Source organism: Anopheles merus, unplaced genomic scaffold (assembly GCF_017562075.2).
Source record: "Anopheles merus strain MAF unplaced genomic scaffold, AmerM5.1 LNR4000094, whole genome shotgun sequence".
Classification (NCBI taxonomy): Eukaryota; Metazoa; Arthropoda; class Insecta; order Diptera; family Culicidae; genus Anopheles; species Anopheles merus.
In genome coordinates, this window is record NW_024427674.1 from 1 (window position 1) to 17,770 (window position 17,770).

The window sequence follows — 17,770 nt, forward strand, 5'->3', positions numbered from 1 at the left end:
TTTGCGAATCAAATTATTTATTTTACATAATTCATGCAAAATAAAATACAAAATTCGTTTCTCGACACGAATTTTCACACAAATCCACCAGAAAAAGTAAAAAATAATCTGTTCGCGCTACCGCGAAAAATCTCAGCAATACCGAAGTTGGGTATCTCTGCAAAACAGCAGGCGCGATTCTAGGCGTGGAAGATTTGACAGCTCCACTGTTCTACAACTGTTATAAACAAGGTGCGAATTTCGCGGTACCGGGACGATCTCGGTTCGTCTATTTCCAGTCGTCCATCATTAAATAAATCTGGTTTAGTTTAAAAGAGTCCGGGATTAGAACTACGGCAATTGATAAGAATATTTAATTAATTACTTAATTTGTAAATAAAGAGCACTAAAACTTTAATTACTGAAATCGTCATAAGGTTTGAAAATGTTTTATAACCGTTGAAATGTCAAACATCATGCTATTCCTGATGTCAGATCAGTGGATTTGGCCCAACCTGCACTATGAAGCTCTTTGCTTACAAATAAGTCGTGGAACAACAATTAGCTAGCCTTGATCTCGTGAATTTCAAAGATTGGAATAAGGAATCGGAATTGTGCAGAATTCATAATAACTTCGAACAGCATTCTACAAGAGTTTTATTAAACTTTATAGCTGGTGCAGATCATATACAATAATATCTCAAATCTCAAAAGTGTCGAGAGGCTACGAAAGCGTTCGTCATTGGTTCTGGTTGCAGTGCAGCTCTATAGGGCTCAGAGTAAGTGTACAAATATAATGACCCGAACATGACTTGCAATTTGCTTTATTCGTTTTTCTCAGCACTATCTGGTTTGTGCGCTTTTTTCATTGCATGGCGTCACCTAAAGCATTCTACCATAGGAACACATTCGGTAGGATTAGATCGATAACTGAATAGATGTGCGTCTTCTAGAAAGTGCCGAGCAGGTAGTGTGCTGTGCAAGATCCAAACCACGTAAAATGCCGCAGGAAATTAAACGAGAACGTAAAACTACTCAGGTAAAGTAACATTCAATACACAAATGAAGCATCTATTTTAACTATCGGTAGCAATGACCCCTGAATGTGTTGCCAGCAGCGTATGTGCAACATGTCTACCACTCGTTTCGTACAGTGTGCTAGAATTAATCTCATATCCATCGAAATGTGTACCCCTTTCTGTATTGTAGTCAATGATGCGCCCGAAATCTATTCACTGGAATGAAGTAATTATCCATACCGCGAAGTTTAACATCCATTCGTAGTAAAACCGATCGATCCGTTTGCTTAATTATGATTTGCAGGCACCACTATCCCCCTGTCCCATCCCCGATATTAGTGACGATGAGCTGGTATCGATTACGGTACGCGATCTCAATCGTACGCTTAAAATGAGAGGTCTAACCCGCGAGGAAATTGTGCGCATGAAGCAGCGGCGTCGTACGTTGAAAAATCGAGGGTATGCCGCCAGCTGCCGCATAAAGCGCATCGAGCAGAAGGATGAACTGGAGACGGAAAAATCACAAGAATGGCGAGATATGGAGCTGATGCACGAGGAAACCGGTCGATTGCAGGAAGAGAACGATTCGCTCCGCAACAAATACGAGGCATTGCGAAAGTTTGCTCTTTCGAAAAAGATTCCACTACCGCCGGAGCTTGACGTGCTGGAAGTGAGGTCAAGACGTGGCCAATGACCTTGCCGAATGTTTCACTGCTGTAACTAACTTGTTTATATTCCATCTCATTACTTCGATTAGTATAATTGTATATGAATATTAAAACAATAAAGTAACATTTTATATGCTACACTCGCTTGCACGTGTCCATGCTTCGATACTAGGTGCAATTGTAATTAAATTTGAATATTTAATACTGTTGTTCAAAAACAGACAGCATGATGTCATTATTTCTATATACAATGCATCGCTCGTGATAACGGGATGCTCTAAAAAAAGCAATGATGGCTAAAAATTATCATTAAAGAACCTTCCAGCGTTCCGTGAAGTTTAAATGAAGAAGACAACAAGTAAAGAAGCTACACCTTGTTGGGCGGCGTAAGAAAACTTCAACTGAATCATATCATAGTATCAATGTTTGATAAGCTTATCAGGTCACTTTACAAACAGTTGGAACCATTTCAAACGAGTCCATCCTGCTATCTTCGTGCTTAATAATTTTTGTTATATGAAGGATTTTATTTTTTTGAATAAAATATCGTTGCAAAATTAATTAGAATCAAAAGTTAAAACAAATCTTAGCTGATCCGCAATTGGTTAACTGTGCCTATATGCTAAACTGTTGTTCGTTCTGTACTACATTGCATAATACCAATAGCCAAAAAGGGCTTCACATGGGAACAAAATCGTTCAGATGTAATTGTCGCACGCTGACCAAGAAAATGTAATACAGGCCACTCGAACAGGGTAACAACACGGTGGATGGGGGTACGTGATGAGTAAAAATAAAACTGCGTAAAACAGCCCGCTACCATCGATATGTATCGCAGCATTGAACAAATTCGAAAATCTGTTTCACGATCAATGGATCTGTGATGTAGGGCATGCCCAATACCACTACAGTGGTATGACTCGTCTATTGCATGATCTATCGTTTCGTTTCAGATATTCGTTATCGGCGGTTTTGTTGCCCAGCTTAGCAAGTATTGTTTTTTTACCATGTACCTTGTTTGTGTCTCATTTTTCAACCGCTCGACTGATGATTAAAATAGGTCCAGGAAGTTTAGCTAAGAACGTGGTCCAGGAAGTTTAGTAAACGTTGGCAAGCTTCTACGTATTGCATTGAAACAATCTCTTCAAAAATTAATATTATTACGCGACGGATTCTGCTCGATAATGAAGATGATTATTGATATAGCAAATGTTTCAGCGCGTTGTATCTCAGAAACGAAACAAAAACACATCATAAGTTCTCATAATATTCTTCGAGAGAGACACCGAAAAAAAATAAAACCTACTTTGACACAGAAGTTCGGGTGGAGCGAGCCCTTGCACGACGGTGCGATAGCACGGAGATAAGACTGATCGTTCAAGTAACTACGACACGTTCGTATGGCAACGACGAGTGTGCGCGTTACACATGGTCCCGAATACGCACGAATACCACACTACCGGGTCCGGGTTTTGGGATAAATAAGCGAGTGGTACGCACGCTTGTTTTAGTCTGACCATATTCTTAGCTCAAGTTCGATCAGCAGGTAAGCTAGTGCGCGTCGATGAAGGTTAAAGCATAATGCATGCCAGTGGGTGATGAGCGCTTTCGAAAGTACATTGCTCGATCAAAACAGAGACCAGCAAATAATGGGGTGCAAAAGTGGAAATAAAATGTATTGTTTCGCTTCGAGTTGCGTTCGAGGTGCAGTGCAGTATTGTAGCAGTACCAGTACGTGTAATGCAAAAGCCGTGTAATGCTTAACATGTTGGCAAACCTTTATGAAATCTTTGCGTCCTATGCCCTACGAAACAGCGAATATGGTGCAAAAAAATATTAAAAGCGTGTGTTTGCATGGGGTAAAGTTTGCGGCACCGGTCCTGGAGCAACCGGTTTGGAAGTCAGTCGCATCAGCATAATTAGGTGGTCAAGGTTATATCAATCTTCATCCAAGTAGTCCGGTGTGTCGGTTTAGTGAGGATACGCATGATTTTTGATGGTGTTTACTAAACACAAATCTTGTTTTCGCTTAAGAAGATTTACTTTTACTGGCAAAAAGCTGAAGTAGTTATGAAAACGTGTTACCGAAAATCCGAATAGAAATAGTTTAACCTCCAAAGGTAGTTCTAGAAAAGATGGAGAATAAGGAGGTACAGCGATTGTTGTGTTGGTTTGGTAATGAGGTTCGATCACGATCCAATTGTGCTTAAGTATTAGCTGCATCGCTTACAAAATTTGTATTTTGTCAGGTTTTTTTTTTTTTGCGCAACTACCTCTGTCGGCCAAAGGCCTGCCTGTACCCACTAGTGAAGTGAGCCTGGTTTTCAGTGTATGGGGGCACGGTCTATTCGGGACTTGAACCTATGACGAGCATGTTGTTACGTCGTACGAGTTGACGACTGTTTCACCAGACCGGCCCAATTTTGTCATGTTCATGTGAACATAAAAATATCAAACAGCAAAGGCAAATTTTAAACCAGCTAGAATTTGGAACAACTTAATAATGCTATGAATTAATTCATTATGCAACACAGATAATTTAGAGACTCAAAATTAACTATTCTATCTGATAGAAGAAGTATTCTATCTGATAGAAGAAGTATTCTATCTGATAGGAGTAATTGCAGATCATTCCAATTATAGATGAAAATGACAATTATTTAAGTACAATTTAAACATGTTTCAAGCGCTTTTCTATAAAAATAACCGCTCTTTCCATTTGTTTCTCTTTAGATCTTCACTTAAGTGCAACATCATGCCGGATTACAAGGTTTACTATTTCAACGTAAAAGCTCTGGGCGAACCACTGCGGTTCCTGCTGTCTTACGGCAACCTTCCGTTCGATGATGTGAGGATCACCCGCGAAGAATGGCCAGCACTCAAGCCAAGTGAGTCACTCGACAATCTGTCCATGTCTAGTTTGTCTCTGTACTGTTGTTGTTAGCATTTGCTAACAGAAGGGTTTTGCTAAAATTGAATTATTCATCACTATCGCACCTGCAAATCGATAGTACATTGCTTTCTCATGATTATTTAATTAACCTTCCCCCCCACCCGCAGCCTTAACATAACATCCCAACCGCAATAGTTTCTAAATACATGTACGTCCCACGCCCAACGTCCCCGGCCAAACGACCCTTGCCGAGTTTTGTATTCCCTCGCCACTGACATGCTCTCGTGATGAAAAGCCGATGTCACGATTGGTTTGGCACGGTTCGATTGACCTTCTAACCGAGATAGTTAGGATACTATCGATGTTTCGTGTTCTGTGAAATCGTCATTGTCGTCAATAGATGCACTATAATTTTAGCCATCGATTGATCCCATTCGATACACATGCGTACCACTTTGGTACCCCCAATGTACGTATGTATCGGTGGTGATGATTACGATTTGTTAAAATAACTTCACTGCAGATTCAACGCCATGTGATTAATCTGGTTTTGTGTGTCGGTAGTATTTTAGTGTACATTTCTCCTTTGTAACTTATGTTTTAAATATGATCTTGAATGCAGCAATGAAAACAGTGTTTGCTTTATGTACTTCAAAATGCGAAATATGACCTTAAGGATAAGATTCAATTTTAATATTGGCTGGATTTTGAATTTATACATTTTGATATGCGATATTACAACATTCGATTACAAGATAAACCCACATGTACACGCGTTCACATGATACAATCACTCGAAGCAGCTGATTCTGGAGTCCAGGGAGTGCATTTTTATTTCAACATCGTTTTGCAACGGACTGGGTCCGTGTACTACAAATTTACCCCCCTCTCAAGTCTCGCTTGATTCATCCATCCATTTCCACAGCGTTGTTCATACGTATATGCCCACATCGAAACCTTCAGAATTTTGCGAAGGCCATCATTCCAGTTGCCATGAACCAAAAATTCCATCTTTCGTTTCAGCAATGCCGATGGGTCAGATGCCGGTACTGGAGGTTGACGGCAAAAAAGTGCACCAGTCGGTCGCTATGTCTCGCTATCTGGCCAACCAGGTCGGTTTGGCCGGCGCTGATGATTGGGAGAACTTGATGATTGACACCGTGGTCGACACGGTGAACGATTTCCGTCTAAGTAAGCGCGTCCGCTTAAACGGTGTCCCTATTTTTCTGAAGGCACTGCAAAGTGCCTTCTGCTCGGATGGTTCTACCGGCCATATTTTTGCAATCCTTTTTTGTAGGAAGGACGATTTTTGTAGCAAAAAGATGTGCACAACACATCGCATGGCAGCATTGATGGGTCTCGCACACCCTTCGAATGTTATTGATTGATAACGTGTGTTTTCCTTTGAACACAGCGAACCAAGTAGCCATTGAGCAAACGCAATTTCCTAACGAAAAGGATGCAAAAAATGGCCGATTGGATTATTCCTACCAGTAGGGACATTTAGTTTTACTACTCAATCTGAACCTCGCACATTAAAACCCTGTAACATTTTAGAGATTGCCGTTGTCTCTTACGAGCCGGACGATGAGATCAAGGAGAAGAAATTGGTTACTTTGAACAACGAGGTCATTCCATTCTATCTGGAGAAGCTGGACGACATTGCACGTGATAACAATGGATACCTGGCCAATTCTAAAGTAAATGCTGTTCGCAATTATGATCGACCGATGTGTGATGGACACAGGTTTCGGGCAAAACATGCACGAACATTCACCATTATCCATTATTTATTTTTTTCTTTCCTCATTTTTCAGCTGAGTTGGGCCGACATTTATTTCACCGCCATTTTGGACTATTTGAACTACATGACCAAGTCCGATCTGGTCGCAAACCATCCGTATCTGCAGAGAGTGGTTGACAACGTAACATCGATCGAATCCATTCGTAGCTGGATTGATAAACGACCAAAGACTGAAATCTAAAACGCTAAATACACTGGCGCCGAAATGCGTGCACCGACGAACTGTGTCACCGAATATACATTCTAGCCAACGGCCCAACAACAATCGACTGCACTGCCGCGAAGCAGTTAGAGGCAGAACGATTTTTTTTCTCTGCAGAAGATATGCGTCGGAATAATTGAAATACAGCAAAAATATGGAAATAAACATGTTCGTGATAGCACGGGCAAACAAGAACCGTAAAAATCAAAGTCTGCCCTCTTGACGGGAGCCAACAAAAAAACAGTTTAAAAAGCTCTTTCCGTTTTCCTTGCTGCAGTTACAATGATTTCGTTTCATAATCTTATCTACTAACAAACCAGCATACTCATCCTTCGGACCGTGCAAAGTTGCATAGTCACGTTAGGTTGGGCCGGGTTGTTGGCGGATCTTCTTCCTTTGTGTTATTTTTATTTTTTCTAGTACAAACCTGTTGATATGTGTTGTTACTACTGTATCATAGCTATGCATTCGCCATATTCGGTTCCGTGATAAGACGAATTTTCCGCTTTATGTTTCTTTTTGTAGAACCAATGGATTCAAGATTCAGCTGCTTATCTCATACAACGACACAAACAAAACAGAAAAAAAACTTAACAATGTTTAAAAAAAAAAACATTGCGAAAGCTACCAAAATTTACATCGCTCGCAAATCCAGCTACTATTAAAATTTAACACCGCTATTTCTCTTTCTCTCTTTCCCCTCCCTCTGCCCGTTATCCGTCCAATGGTCCGCGTTTCTCTTTCTAGCAATGCCCATGGGCCAGATGCCGGTGTTGGAGGTCGATGGTAAGCGTGTGCACCAATCACTGGCAATGTGCCGGTATGTGGCCAAGCAGATCAATCTGGCCGGTGATAATCCGTTAGAGGCTCTGCAAATCGATGCCATTGTCGATACGATCAATGATTTTCGTCTGAGTGAGTATTGATGGTCGATGGTGGGATAGCGACCATACCAATGACGCATTATTTCATTCTTTACTCGTAGAAATTGCGATTGTCGCCTACGAACCGGACGATATGGTGAAGGAGAAAAAAATGGTTACCCTGAACAACGAGGTGATTCCGTTTTATCTGACTAAGCTGAACGTGATCGCCAAGGAGAACAATGGCCACCTGGTGCTTGGCAAGCCGACCTGGGCTGATGTTTATTTTGCTGGTATCCTAGACTATCTAAACTACCTGACCAAGACAAATCTGCTCGAGAACTTCCCGAACTTGCAGGAGGTGGTCCAGAAGGTGCTAGATAATGAGAATGTCAAAGCTTACATCGCTAAGAGACCCATCACCGAAGTTTAGACGGATGGTGTGATTTGCCGAGAAGAGCAACTTTTAAAATGCAATCACCTTGAATATGATTTTTTTTTTCTTCTACTATTTCTTATGCTGTTGCATCGGTCGTTGGTGTTCCGTTTGTTTTTGATATCAACGAATAATTTACCTACTGATTTCAAATTCTATGCACTCGTGATAACACAAAGGTTCTGGCGAGCGTTTTGCATGACGTACTGCGATTGAAATTTCTGCTACGAAGGATACGCTTTTTACTTAACCATGATTTACCAATTTCATCTCATGCATGTGTTCACACAAAACATCATAAGCTGTAATAACAGTGGTTCTAGCATTCACGCCTAAGCTAAGCTCGATAATGGATAAGTATGACAATAAATGGCGATTCAGAACGGTTGAGATGATATGAAAATTTTGTGTAAAAGAAAACAATATTGATGCGCGTGATGAAATTGTGGGAATAAACAAGGAATCGAAACAGAACGTTCAGTTCTGCAAAGCCAAAGCCCATTCCGAGCTTTCGTTGCTATTTGTTAAAATGGACACGAGGTGACAAAATGCTGACAAAGTTAGCAAAACATGAGCTTTTGCCAAAATTTCGTAACCTGGAGTAGCCAGGAAATAAAGTTGACAAAAGTTTACGAAAAATGAATTGGACGTGCGTGAACAAGAAAGCAAACAAATAGCTATTTGGCGCATTGCTAAGGTAATATTCCTAGAATGCAAATTTCTAATCGATTTATGTATCTATTAATTGCTTTATAAACCAAATATTGAGCGATTTACAGAGGTTTGAGCTTTTTGTCGTTCATGTGTAGATTTTGGATGGCTACGAGAAAAGCTCTTTTTTGCAGTTGACAAGCAGTTTTAACAAAGTTGAAATTTTTTTTCAACATTTTGTCACCTCCGTGGCCTCGCTCCAAAAGACTAAACCCTTCAGTGTAAATGCGGCTTGTTATAAGCTGACCGATTCTGTTCCAAGCAGCGTCGAATGTCAAGCGAGGAAAAACAAAGCAAGTTCACACGCCGGCAAAATGTTAGCCCGCTACGGCAACTTTCTGGTAAGTATTTTTGCATTGAAATGCGGATAAAAATGTGATAAACGTTGCTACTTGAACTCGAATCCTGTAGAAACAGCTTCACTGTGCTGGTGTATCGCTAAGATATCTGTCTACGTACACCTGCAAAGATGGAGTGGGCACCATTTTGCTAGACAATGAGAAAACGCGCAATTCGCTTTCGTTGGAAATGATGAACAGTATTCAAAGGAATATTGTTGAAAATCAGCACGATTCGGAACTGCGGTGCATCGTGCTGGCAGCGAAAGGTCGTGTGTTTTCAGCCGGGCACAACCTCAAAGAATTGACTGCCGAGCGTGGATCGGAACATCATAAACAAGTGTTTCACAAATGTTCCGAGCTGATAAGCGCCATTCATTCAGCGCCCGTTCCAGTGATTGCAAAAGTTGACGGATTAGCGGCGGCTGCTGGATGCCAGCTTGTTGCGTCCTGTGATATGGCTGTATGCAGTGATAGTAGCACATTTTCTACGCCTGGGTAATAGAACCTTTCGAACGACCAAAACTAATAACGCATGCGAAAAGTGTTGCTCGGGATGATTGTTTTTACTGCATATCTTTACTCACAACAGGGCCAGCTTTGGTATATTTTGCTCAACTCCGGGAATTGCTGTGGTGCGTGCCGTTCCGCGTATGAGAGCTGCTTACATGCTATTCACCGGGCTGCCTATCACAGCACATGAAGCTCTACAGGCTGGACTTGTAAGTAAAGTTGTTCCTCAAGATGTGTTGAACGAAGAGGTAAGCAAAATTTGTAAGGCCATTGCATCGAAAAGCCGTACTGTGATTACACTAGGAAAGACATTTTTTTACAAACAAATATCGCTAGACGTTGGTGCAGCTTACGAACTCGGTGAGCAAATTATGGTTGATAATCTAGCAACGGTTGATGGTCGTGAGGGAATTAAGAGCTTTGTAGAAAAGCGCAGTCCTAAATGGACGCACAGGGAATAAGCCAATGGACCTGAATTGTGACTATTTCGATGCATTTACTAGAACGATAGAGAATGTTACAGTTTGTTTAGAATCTGCGAGAATTCCAATCACGGGTTAGTCCGAGATTTATTCTCATTGCACGTATCATTGCATTGTAGTTAAACGGGTTTGAAGAACTTCGTCTACGGCCAGTCCCAGTACTAAAGCTCGTCGAATGTAAACGCATTGTTAATGCCCCTGTGGTATTTCTTTAAACGGGACTTTAAACAAAATATGTAGGGCTGATAATAACCTTAGGAAATATGTTTGATATGTTTGATTAAAATCTAAATGCTCAAATCTAAAATGAAATAAAAGCATTAAATTGATTGTTTACAAGTTGAGAATAGTGGCTAAAATTAATAATAAGCAGTTAAGGTAACGTAACAGTTTTGTGTAAATAAAATCGGTTGATTATATCCGACAGCCTTTAACACTTTTTTTAATGATTTTAATTTATTGTGTGTTTTGTGTCGGATGCACGGGGATTAAAACAATTCAAACAATAACCAAGACCTAGATGCATCGACACAAAAGTAATTATTAAATCTTTATTTCCTATTCCTTATACAGTGGAGCGCCCTTTATCTTCTTCTTCTTCTTCTTCTTCTTCTTCTTCTTCTTCTTCTTCTTCTTCTTGTATGAGGCGAGTGAGGATGTATTCTCCTACATTTGACGTTTCAAATGTATTCAGAGTTTTCTTCCACTCTTCAGAGTTTTCAGAGTTTTCAGAGTTCCACTCTTTATTTTAACCTGTGAAATGTTATGTCTCCTCTGTTTGTTTCGTATTTTTTGCAGTTAAAAACCATATGCTGTGTTTTGTGTTTGGCATATTTGGCAAACTCCTGTTTCTACTAATTTCATTTTGGCCAGCCGAAATGGTGACAAGTCGTGTCAATCGGTCGTCGTGGTGACAATTTGTTTATTGTTCTAACTTCTTCCGCGATTATGTTTATATCTTTTTGCCAAGGTATCATTTCAAATTTTCTTTGAAATGCATGGAATTTTCCCCCTTTGTTTTGACATTGTTCCTCGTATCAGATTTTTGTTTTCTTTATCATTTCTATTTTGAATCTTTCATACGCATCTACCATTCTTATTTTGTTTTCTGTTGTTATATTTGATATTGTTCCTTCTTTGGCTAATCTATCAGCACATTCGTTTCCATGTATTCCTACACGTGCGGGTATCCATCATATTTTGCCTTTAATCTATTTCCTATTTCTATTATACTATATATCGTTTCTTCAATTTCTTCCTCATCTTTAGCTTTTTTAAGCATATCACAGCTTGTTAGACTATCCGTGTATATTTTTGGTTTATCCATATTTAGTTCTTCTGGCATTTTCATAGCCATTTCAATTGCTGTCAGCTCTATGCTTGCTATGCATGTTTCGTTATATTAATGTTATGATACCAGTTTTCTTGTCCTTTCTGTATGTATATTCCTATTCCATTTTTTTCTTTCTGTTTATTTCCATCTGAAAGTATGTTTTTTTTTCATTTGTTCATTTATGTTCTCTCATGGTGGCCTCTAACAGCCGTATCAACTTCCCAGGAAAGTGGTACTGCTGCATGATGCTCCATAGCTCCTTCCGGTCTATGGTGTCGTAGGCCGCCTTGAAGTCTATGAACAGGTGGTGCGTTGGGATCTGGCGCTCTCGGCACTTCTGGAGGATCTGCCGTAGAGTGAATATTTGGATGGTGGTGGATTCCTCCAACAAACCCAGCTTCGTAGCTTCCGACAAAATTTATAGCAAGGAGCGCAAGTCTGCAGAACAGGATCTGGGACAGGATCTTGTAGGCGGCATTCAGGACTGCGATGGCTCGGAAATTCGAACAATCCAGCCTGTCGCCCTTTTTGCAGACTGGGTGAATAACACCTAGCTTCCATTCCTCCGGTAGTTTTTCCTGTTCCCAGACTTTCACGATCAGCCGATGCATTTCGACGGTAAGCCTCTCCGGCTCCATGCTTTTAAGCTGCTTGATGGCGCTGGCAATCTCATCCAGAGATGGCGGGGGCACCTTGTCGTCTGCACCGATGCTGTCGCTGTTGTTACTGCTGTGCTGCTGCTGTGGTGGTTGCCTTGTTCTGCCACTTGCGCCAGCCTCTCCTGCTTATACTCCATTCAGATGTCCTTCGTAGTAGCACTTCCACCTTTCAATCACCTCCCGCTCGTCCGTCAGGAGATTTTATTCCGCATCCAGGCACATTGCGGTTTTAGAAGCAAACCCGCTCCGTGCCTCCTTCAATCTCCTGTAGAACAAGCGGATGTCCCCCGACTGAGAAAGCTGGTCCAGTAGCTGTTTGTCTGACTCTTCAAAACGGCGCTGCTTGGATTGGAAGAGCAGGGGTTGCTGTTTCCTCAGTCGTATGTAGATCTCCGCGTTCTGAGGGGTTTCATGCAGTAGCATGCTGGCGCTCGGATAGTGCTCGTCTGCACTCTTCGTCAAACCATCTCGTTCCACCATACGCCAGTGGTCTGCGAGGGGAATCGCGGCGATGTTGTTCTCGGTTCTCGGCTTTCCCAAGTGCTGTCGTATACCCCTATGCCACATTAGCACACTTCAACCGGTCCAGGTTGAGCCTTGGGATGGCGTGACTCCGTTGGTTGTTAACCATGGAGAGTTTCTGGCGCAGCTTTACCATGACCAGGAAATGGTCTGAGTCGACGTTTGCGCCTCTATACGTTTTAACGTCGATACTATCCGAGAAGTGCCTTCCGTCAATCAGAACGTGGTCGATTTGGGACTTTGAATCGCTCTTCGGGTGTCTCCAGGTGTGCAGGTGTGCGGTGTGCATGCTGGAAGAAGGTGCTGCGGATGCTCATGTGTTTGGAGGAGGCAAAGTTTATCATCCTGAGGCCGTTGTCATTTGTCACCTGGTGGACGCTGAAGCTTCCAATCATTGGTTTATATGCCTCCTCCTGTCCGACCTGAGCATTAAGGTATCCGATGACGACCTTCACGTCATGTTTTGGGCAGCGGTCGTACACTCTCTCCAGCTGCGTATAGAAGGCCTCCTTCTCGTCATCGGTGCTCCTAAGGTGCGGACTATGCACATTTATAATGCTCAGGTTGAAGAATCCGCCACGAATTCTCAACCTGCACATCCGTTCGTTGACCGGCCACCACCCGATCACTCTCTGCTGCATCACACCCAGCAGCATGAACGCAGTACCGAGCTCGCGCGTCCCTCCACCGCTCTGGTAGATCGTGCAGTTGCTACGGTACTGGCGCACCGTCACGCCTTTCCAGCATACCTCCTGAAGTACTACTTTTTCGTAACCGCGGGCCCAGACCTCATCGAACGCAATTCGGGTCTTCACATCCGATGAGAGGGTTTTGCAGTTCCATGTCCCGAGCTTCCAAACGTAAATCCTTTTTCGGTGCGTAGGTCTGAATCGATTGGTCCGATACGGTACTTCTTCTTGTTGACTATTCGTTGCATGCGGTTTTTTACAAGGGTGGCTTGCAAGGCCTCTCCCCTAACCTCCAGTCTTGTCGTAGGGCCTACGCTCGTTGGCTTTTTAGATTCCTGCACCGAGCCAAGACGGAAGAAGCCAGCGCAGCCCTTCGGGAAGAGACATACGTTGGGGGGAAGCCGCTCCTAACATGGAGAACAGACGCTCCCAGGTAGAGTCATGAAAATCAATCATCTACCCCCCTCTCAATTTAGCCATGCAACCCATCCGCCCAAGGGGTTGGGTTTCTCCGCATACCCAAGCATGGATAATTGAGAGACATGTTATCGTTCTGTACGATGGGGACGTATTGAGAAGGAGTAGGAGGTGGAGAGCCTATGTTAACCTTCTAGAGCAGCGGTCGGCAAAGTCCGGCCCGCGGGCCAAATGCGGCCCGCCACAACATTCAATCCGGCCCGCGAAAGGATTTGACTGATTTTGAAAGATGGGAAGAAACGAAGAAACGAAACGATCGTACACAAATTACTGAAGATCTTTTAGTATACCATATTAAACCATCGTACTTTTTCAACTTTTACTTAAAGTACTATGGAATGACGGACCGTTCAGTATGTTCGAGCTCGAGGTCAATATCCCCGTAACTTTAGCATGATAATGTAAAAAACTTGAAAACTTTAAAGTGCAGTTAGTCGCTTGTGCTTTGTGACCTTTCGGAGCTGGTTTTAATTAAACACTACAAGTTTCAATCAACCATGTTTTGTGGTTCGATTTGCACCGCCACCGTGTACCTGATAACGACTGTGATGAAAATATGCCATTTTCGGCTGGTTGTAGAAAAACTAGGAAAGATAATTTCTTTACTTTTACATCTGTTGAAAGGGAATTATTTCAGATTACTTGCACAAATAAGTTAAAGATTTTGTGAATTGCCTTTCGTCAGTTATTAGGAATTTTCACCACGGTGGACGGAGACATCCATGATTTAAGTTCTACCTTCGATTTTCATCAATTCCTCCTAAGTTTTTGCTACAAAATTGTTAGAGTAGAGATTTTGCATCAGTTTGCGGACTAGGGTGTTATATCGAAATTCTGTTGAAATTCACCTGAAATGATTGCATTGAGTTTTCGCGTAATTGTTTGCCACAGCGAAGCCAGTGGATGCGATTCCTAATTCCTGATCTGTTTCTTCATGTTTCCCAGGTATTATTTTACTGTTTGGTGGGTTGCATCGATATTCCGGTTCAGCTAACGCAGTAATGTAGCCACTTGTCCCTCTGTCTTCATTTCAGCTTCTTTGTTCTTCCTCAAAAATGAACCTGGGCTTTCTTACGATGCTTTCATTGTTGCTGTTGTGTTCGGATGGCCGAGAGTATACAATTTATATTTACACCGAACACGTAATAAACAATACACAATACTTTATTACACGATCAGCCCTTGTGTTCCCGACGGTGTCCCACGAGCGTCTGGCGCTCTCTCGTCTGCTAACCGCTCATCAGTCACTCAGTGGCTGCATACGTCCTTAACGCCGAATGTAGGGAGCCTTCCACTTCGTGACCACAACATCTCCCCCTTTTTAATAGCGTAGGTACGGATCGAACCGACGTGGAGCTCTTCTAGACCGAGAAGAGCGACGTGGTGAACGTTGATGCTGAGGAATGGATCGATGTGGGGGAAGAGATGGCGGCTCAGTTGGAGTCGCCACTGGCGGTGCAAGTTGTGTTGGATAAACATCTGGGAGCACTGATGGTGTAACGGGTATGCTCCAGGAATCCAATAATACATCCAACGGTAATGGATTGAAACGTTCCGTCATGGGACCCTGGCTGTTTAATGGTCCACGCCTTTTCAGTTGATTAATGTGTCTAATGACGTTGCGATGACCAGTCAGTACTTCGTAGGTAACATTTCCACGTTTCCGAATCACTCTTCCTGGAACCCAATGCCAATTGTTCCTACTATACGCCTTAGCATAGACAAGGTCATCACGCTCGAACGATCTTTCATTCCCTTCTCTAAAATCATGTTGAATTTTCCTTGGGGGACGGAGTAAATCAAAACACGTTCGTATAGGTCGTCCAAACATAACTTCAGCAGGTGTTTTGTTTTGCTCTAACTGAGGGTTTGGCGTGGTTCGATATGTCTGTAGGAATAGGTCCAGTGCTTCCTGCAGCGGTGCTCCTCCTACTCTTATCTTGGTTAACGAGCGCTTAAACGTATCTACGAATCTTTCTGCCTGCCCGTTTGATTGCGGATGAAACGGGGCAGACGTAATGTGATGCACACCATTACTCAAACAGAACTCTGAAAACTCACTTTCCCAAGTGCTGTCGTATACCCCTATGCCACATTAGCACACTTCAACCGGTCCAGGTTGAGCCTTGGGATGGCGTGACTCCGTTGGTTGTTAACCATGGAGAGTTTCTGGCGCAGCTTTACCATGACCAGGAAATGGTCTGAGTCGACGTTTGCGCCTCTATACGTTTTAACGTCGATACTATCCGAGAAGTGCCTTCCGTCAATCAGAACGTGGTCGATTTGGGACTTTGAATCGCTCTTCGGGTGTCTCCAGGTGTGCAGGTGTGCGGTGTGCATGCTGGAAGAAGGTGCTGCGGATGCTCATGTGTTTGGAGGAGGCAAAGTTTATCATCCTGAGGCCGTTGTCATTTGTCACCTGGTGGACGCTGAAGCTTCCAATCATTGGTTTATATGCCTCCTCCTGTCCGACCTGAGCATTAAGGTATCCGATGACGACCTTCACGTCATGTTTTGGGCAGCGGTCGTACACTCTCTCCAGCTGCGTATAGAAGGCCTCCTTCTCGTCATCGGTGCTCCTAAGGTGCGGACTATGCACATTTATAATGCTCAGGTTGAAGAATCCGCCACGAATTCTCAACCTGCACATCCGTTCGTTGACCGGCCACCACCCGATCACTCTCTGCTGCATCACACCCAGCAGCATGAACGCAGTACCGAGCTCGCGCGTCCCTCCACCGCTCTGGTAGATCGTGCAGTTGCTACGGTACTGGCGCACCGTCACGCCTTTCCAGCATACCTCCTGAAGTACTACTTTTTCGTAACCGCGGGCCCAGACCTCATCGAACGCAATTCGGGTCTTCACATCCGATGAGAGGGGTTTGCAGTTCCATGTCCCGAGCTTCCAAACGTAAATCCTTTTTCGGTGCGTAGGTCTGAATCGATTGGTCCGATACGGTACTTCTTCTTGTTGACTATTCGTTGCATGCGGTTTTTTACAAGGGTGGCTTGCAAGGCCTCTCCCCTAACCTCCAGTCTTGCCGTAGGGCCTACGCTCGTTGGCTTTTTAGATTCCTGCACCGAGCCAAGACGGAAGAAGCCAGCGCAGCCCTTCGGGAAGAGACATACGTTGGGGGGAAGCCGCTCCTAACATGGAGAACAGACGCTCCCAGGTAGAGTCATGAAAATCAATCATCTACCCCCTCTCAATTTAGCCATGCAACCCATCCGCCCAAGGGGTTGGGTTTCTCCGCATACCCAAGCATGGATAATTGAGAGACATGTTATCGTTCTGTACGATGGGGACGTATTAAACGTATCTACGAATCTTTCTGCCTGCCCGTTTGATTGCGGATGAAACGGGGCAGACGTAATGTGATGCACACCATTACTCAAACAGAACTCTGAAAACTCACCGCTGGTGAATTGTGTGCCATTGTCGCTCACCAGTGTCGTGGGCATACCGAAACGCGCGAACAACCCTCTCAAGATACTAACGGTTATGCGGGCTGTGATACTAGCCGTCCGGATGATCTCTGGCCACTTAGTATGCGCATCGACTACTACCAAAAAATAGTCTCCATCTATTGGGCCCGCGTAGTGCACATGGACACGCTCCCATGGCGTTGTTGTCTTCGGCCACGGCAAAGGATCAGCATGAGCAGGAGATTTTGCTGCCAGAGCACATGAATGGCAATTACTGACGAGATCGATGATGTCTTCATTTAACGACGGCCAAAACACATAGCTACGCGCAATCGCCTTCATGCGCTGGATACCAGGATGTCCTCGATGAAGCTGGGACAGACATTGCTTGCGTAGTTTCTCTGGTATTAACACTCTCTCTCCGACCAAAATACATCCTTCCACCGTTGAATAGTCTTCCTTCCTGCTGTGATAACGAGATGAATCTGCGCCAAGGGCAATGTTACGTGGCCACCCGTTTTTTATGTAGTAATGCAACTTCCTTGCTATAGGATCACGATTCGATTCTCGAGCGACCTCTCTAAAACTCAAGGGAAACGTAACTAAAGCGCTTGTTGCAATAGACTTTACATCCATCTCTAGTGCAACAGAAGCGATTACACAATCCTCATCCGGTTTATCATGCTTGTTAATTAGCCTGGAGAGTACATCGGCATTTCCGAATGATTCGGTGCGTACATATTCAATGCCGAAATC

General features: G+C 43.3%; 3 protein-coding genes across 3 annotated transcripts; all 3 read left to right on the forward strand.

Annotated features, from left to right (window-relative positions):
* Nucleotides 1-503: 503 nt before the first annotated feature.
* Nucleotides 504-1,692, forward strand: LOC121601450 (transcription factor MafK-like). Its single transcript, XM_041930272.1, has 4 exons — nt 504-758; nt 821-1,018; nt 1,189-1,224; nt 1,303-1,692. Exons 2-4 carry the CDS (start codon nt 980-982, stop codon nt 1,690-1,692), a joined length of 465 nt encoding a protein of 154 aa, XP_041786206.1. The 5' UTR covers nt 504-758; nt 821-979.
* A 1,418-nt stretch (nt 1,693-3,110) lies between these two features.
* LOC121601453 (glutathione S-transferase-like) lies at nt 3,111-7,920 on the forward strand. The gene is made up of 7 exons (XM_041930276.1): nt 3,111-3,212; nt 4,400-4,554; nt 5,583-5,750; nt 6,117-6,259; nt 6,377-6,539; nt 7,313-7,480; nt 7,551-7,920. Exons 2-7 carry the CDS (start codon nt 4,422-4,424, stop codon nt 7,859-7,861), a joined length of 1,086 nt encoding a protein of 361 aa, XP_041786210.1. The 5' UTR covers nt 3,111-3,212; nt 4,400-4,421; the 3' UTR covers nt 7,862-7,920.
* Nucleotides 7,921-8,804: 884 nt separating this feature from the next.
* LOC121601451 (enoyl-CoA hydratase domain-containing protein 3, mitochondrial-like) lies at nt 8,805-10,340 on the forward strand. The gene is made up of 3 exons (XM_041930273.1): nt 8,805-8,916; nt 8,987-9,411; nt 9,506-10,340. The coding sequence occupies exons 1-3, from the start codon at nt 8,890-8,892 to the stop codon at nt 9,885-9,887; spliced, it is 834 nt and encodes a 277-aa protein (XP_041786207.1). The 5' UTR covers nt 8,805-8,889; the 3' UTR covers nt 9,888-10,340.
* Nucleotides 10,341-17,770: the final 7,430 nt, after the last annotated feature.

What these genes read in the sequence shown, in the direction of transcription:
- LOC121601450 (XM_041930272.1), top strand. Translation starts at nt 980, where the DNA reads ATGCCGCAGGAAATTAAACGAGAACGTAAAACTACTCAG. An exon ending in GAGAACGTAAAACTACTCAG is followed by an intron (nt 1,019 to 1,188) that starts GTAAAGTAACAT and finishes TCTGTATTGTAG; the next exon opens with TCAATGATGCGCCCGAAATC. An exon ending in AATCTATTCACTGGAATGAA is followed by an intron (nt 1,225 to 1,302) that starts GTAATTATCCAT and finishes TATGATTTGCAG; the next exon opens with GCACCACTATCCCCCTGTCC.
- LOC121601453 (XM_041930276.1), top strand. Translation starts at nt 4,422, where the DNA reads ATGCCGGATTACAAGGTTTACTATTTCAACGTAAAAGCTCTGGGCGAA. An exon ending in GATACCTGGCCAATTCTAAA is followed by an intron (nt 6,260 to 6,376) that starts GTAAATGCTGTT and finishes CTCATTTTTCAG; the next exon opens with CTGAGTTGGGCCGACATTTA. An exon ending in TAAACGACCAAAGACTGAAA is followed by an intron (nt 6,540 to 7,312) that starts TCTAAAACGCTA and finishes TTCTCTTTCTAG; the next exon opens with CAATGCCCATGGGCCAGATG.
- LOC121601451 (XM_041930273.1), top strand. Translation starts at nt 8,890, where the DNA reads ATGTTAGCCCGCTACGGCAACTTTCTG. An exon ending in CCCGCTACGGCAACTTTCTG is followed by an intron (nt 8,917 to 8,986) that starts GTAAGTATTTTT and finishes CGAATCCTGTAG; the next exon opens with AAACAGCTTCACTGTGCTGG. An exon ending in AGCACATTTTCTACGCCTGG is followed by an intron (nt 9,412 to 9,505) that starts GTAATAGAACCT and finishes TACTCACAACAG; the next exon opens with GGCCAGCTTTGGTATATTTT.